The sequence below is a fragment of the Myotis yumanensis genome, unplaced genomic scaffold (assembly GCF_028538775.1).
Source record: "Myotis yumanensis isolate MYYU_CA2020_CCGP unplaced genomic scaffold, mMyoYum1.0.hap1 SCAF_16, whole genome shotgun sequence".
NCBI classification, from domain to species: domain Eukaryota; kingdom Metazoa; phylum Chordata; class Mammalia; order Chiroptera; family Vespertilionidae; genus Myotis; species Myotis yumanensis.
This window is the reverse complement of record NW_027223767.1, coordinates 14039337-14040981: the sequence shown is the minus strand read 5'-3', so window position 1 is coordinate 14040981 and position 1645 is coordinate 14039337. Positions and strand designations below refer to the sequence as shown.

At 42.6% G+C, this 1645-nt stretch overlaps 1 protein-coding gene across 1 annotated transcript; it reads left to right on the top strand.

Moving 5' to 3' along the window:
* The first annotated feature begins 1396 nt into the window (after positions 1 to 1396).
* LOC138994973 (SNRPN upstream reading frame protein-like) lies at positions 1397 to 1645 on the top strand. Its single transcript, XM_070395357.1, has one exon. The coding sequence runs from the start codon at positions 1397 to 1399 to the stop codon at positions 1643 to 1645; it is 249 nt and encodes an 82-aa protein (XP_070251458.1).

Below are 1645 nucleotides of genomic sequence, written 5' to 3'. Positions count from 1 at the left end.
TCCAAGAAATGGAGAGAGAGAGAGAGAGAGAGAGAGAGTTTCTATTGGTTCATACTAGTAGATCAACCACAATACAATTTGGGATATTTTGGAGGATACTATGCAAGGACATGAATGCCATGAGGTAGGGGTTCACTGTAGGCTGTTCTGAAGACTAGCTACCACTGTATGCCCTCTGGCCCCTAATGATTCATGTTCCTCCCACTTGCAAAATACTCCACCCCACCCCGTCTCAAGGTACCCCAAACTTTAAACCTATTATAGCATCATCTTGAAGTCCAGAATTTTACCATCTAAATTAGGTTCAGGTAGGCCCTAGCTGGTTTGGCTTAGTGGTTAGAGTGTTGGCCTGTGGACCGACGGGTTTCTTCTGGGTTTGATTTCAGTCAAGGGCACGTACTTAAATTGCAGGCTCTTTCCTGCCTAGGGCCCTGGTCAGGGATCACGCAGGAGGCAACAATCGATGTGTTTCTCTTACATTGATGTTTCTCTCTCTTTCCCTCTCTCTCCCACTCTCTCTAAAAAGAAAAAAAAAATCAATGGGAAAAATATCCTTGGGTGAGGAGTCAAATAAAAAAAAAAAGGAAAAGAAAAATAAATGTGATCTTTAAAAAATAAAAATAAATTAGGTCCAGGTATGAATGACATTTCTCAAGTGCATTTCCTTAAGTACAGCTGCTCCCTAAGTATTGATTTGAGTGAAATTCCTCTCCTTCTTAAGACCCATGAACTTGAGGAAAATCCCATATGTCCCTTCCTCCCAATATAAAATGGTGGAACAGGCATAGGGTAATTGCTATAGCTATCCTTATTAAAAAAAGGGGGGGAATGGCCTGGGTTTTACCTCTCAAGGTTTCAACTGCATCATAAGCTAAACTCACTGAAACTACCTGCAAGTTACTGTGAATGACTTTGGGTGTCTTCCCAACTCTTCAACCACACCTTTGGTCCATAAGAAAATTACTAATTTTGTGCCATTTCTACAAATGGTGAGTTTTATTCACTACATTTTAATCTTTCTGAATTTCATTTAAAAAAAAAAAAAAAGTCTGAACTTCAGTTTGGGGCTTCCCTTAAAGTTAGTGTTTGGTATTTTTTTTTTTTTTTTTTAATACATTTTTATTGATTTCTGAGAGGAAGGGAGAGGGAGATAGAAACATCAATGATGAGAGAGAATCATTGATTGGCTGCTTCCTGCATGCCCCCCACTGGGGATCGAGCCTGCAACCCAAGCATGAGCCCTTGACCTGAATCGAACCTGGGACCTTTCAGTCCACAGGTGGATGCTCTATCCATTGAGCCAAACCGGCTAGGGATAAAGTTAATGCTTTTATGATACCATCTATACCCTTGGATTTTGTTAAAGATTAAAATTTGAGCAGAGCAGCGACCAGAGATGCCTGATGTTCTGAGGAGCTGCCCGCAGCACAATGGAGCAGGCCAGGGACGCTTATACTTGAGATGGACTACAGAACAGCACACACCAGGTGTGAAAGTCCAAGTCAAATGTAGAAAGACAGCCTCGCTGAGCAACCACGGGTGTCAGCTGTCCCTGAGGCGATTTCAGCAGCAGCAAGTGCCTGTGGTGGGATTTCAGGGGGAACCAAGGCAGGCATTCTTAGCTGAGACACCAAGAGGCGGTTGA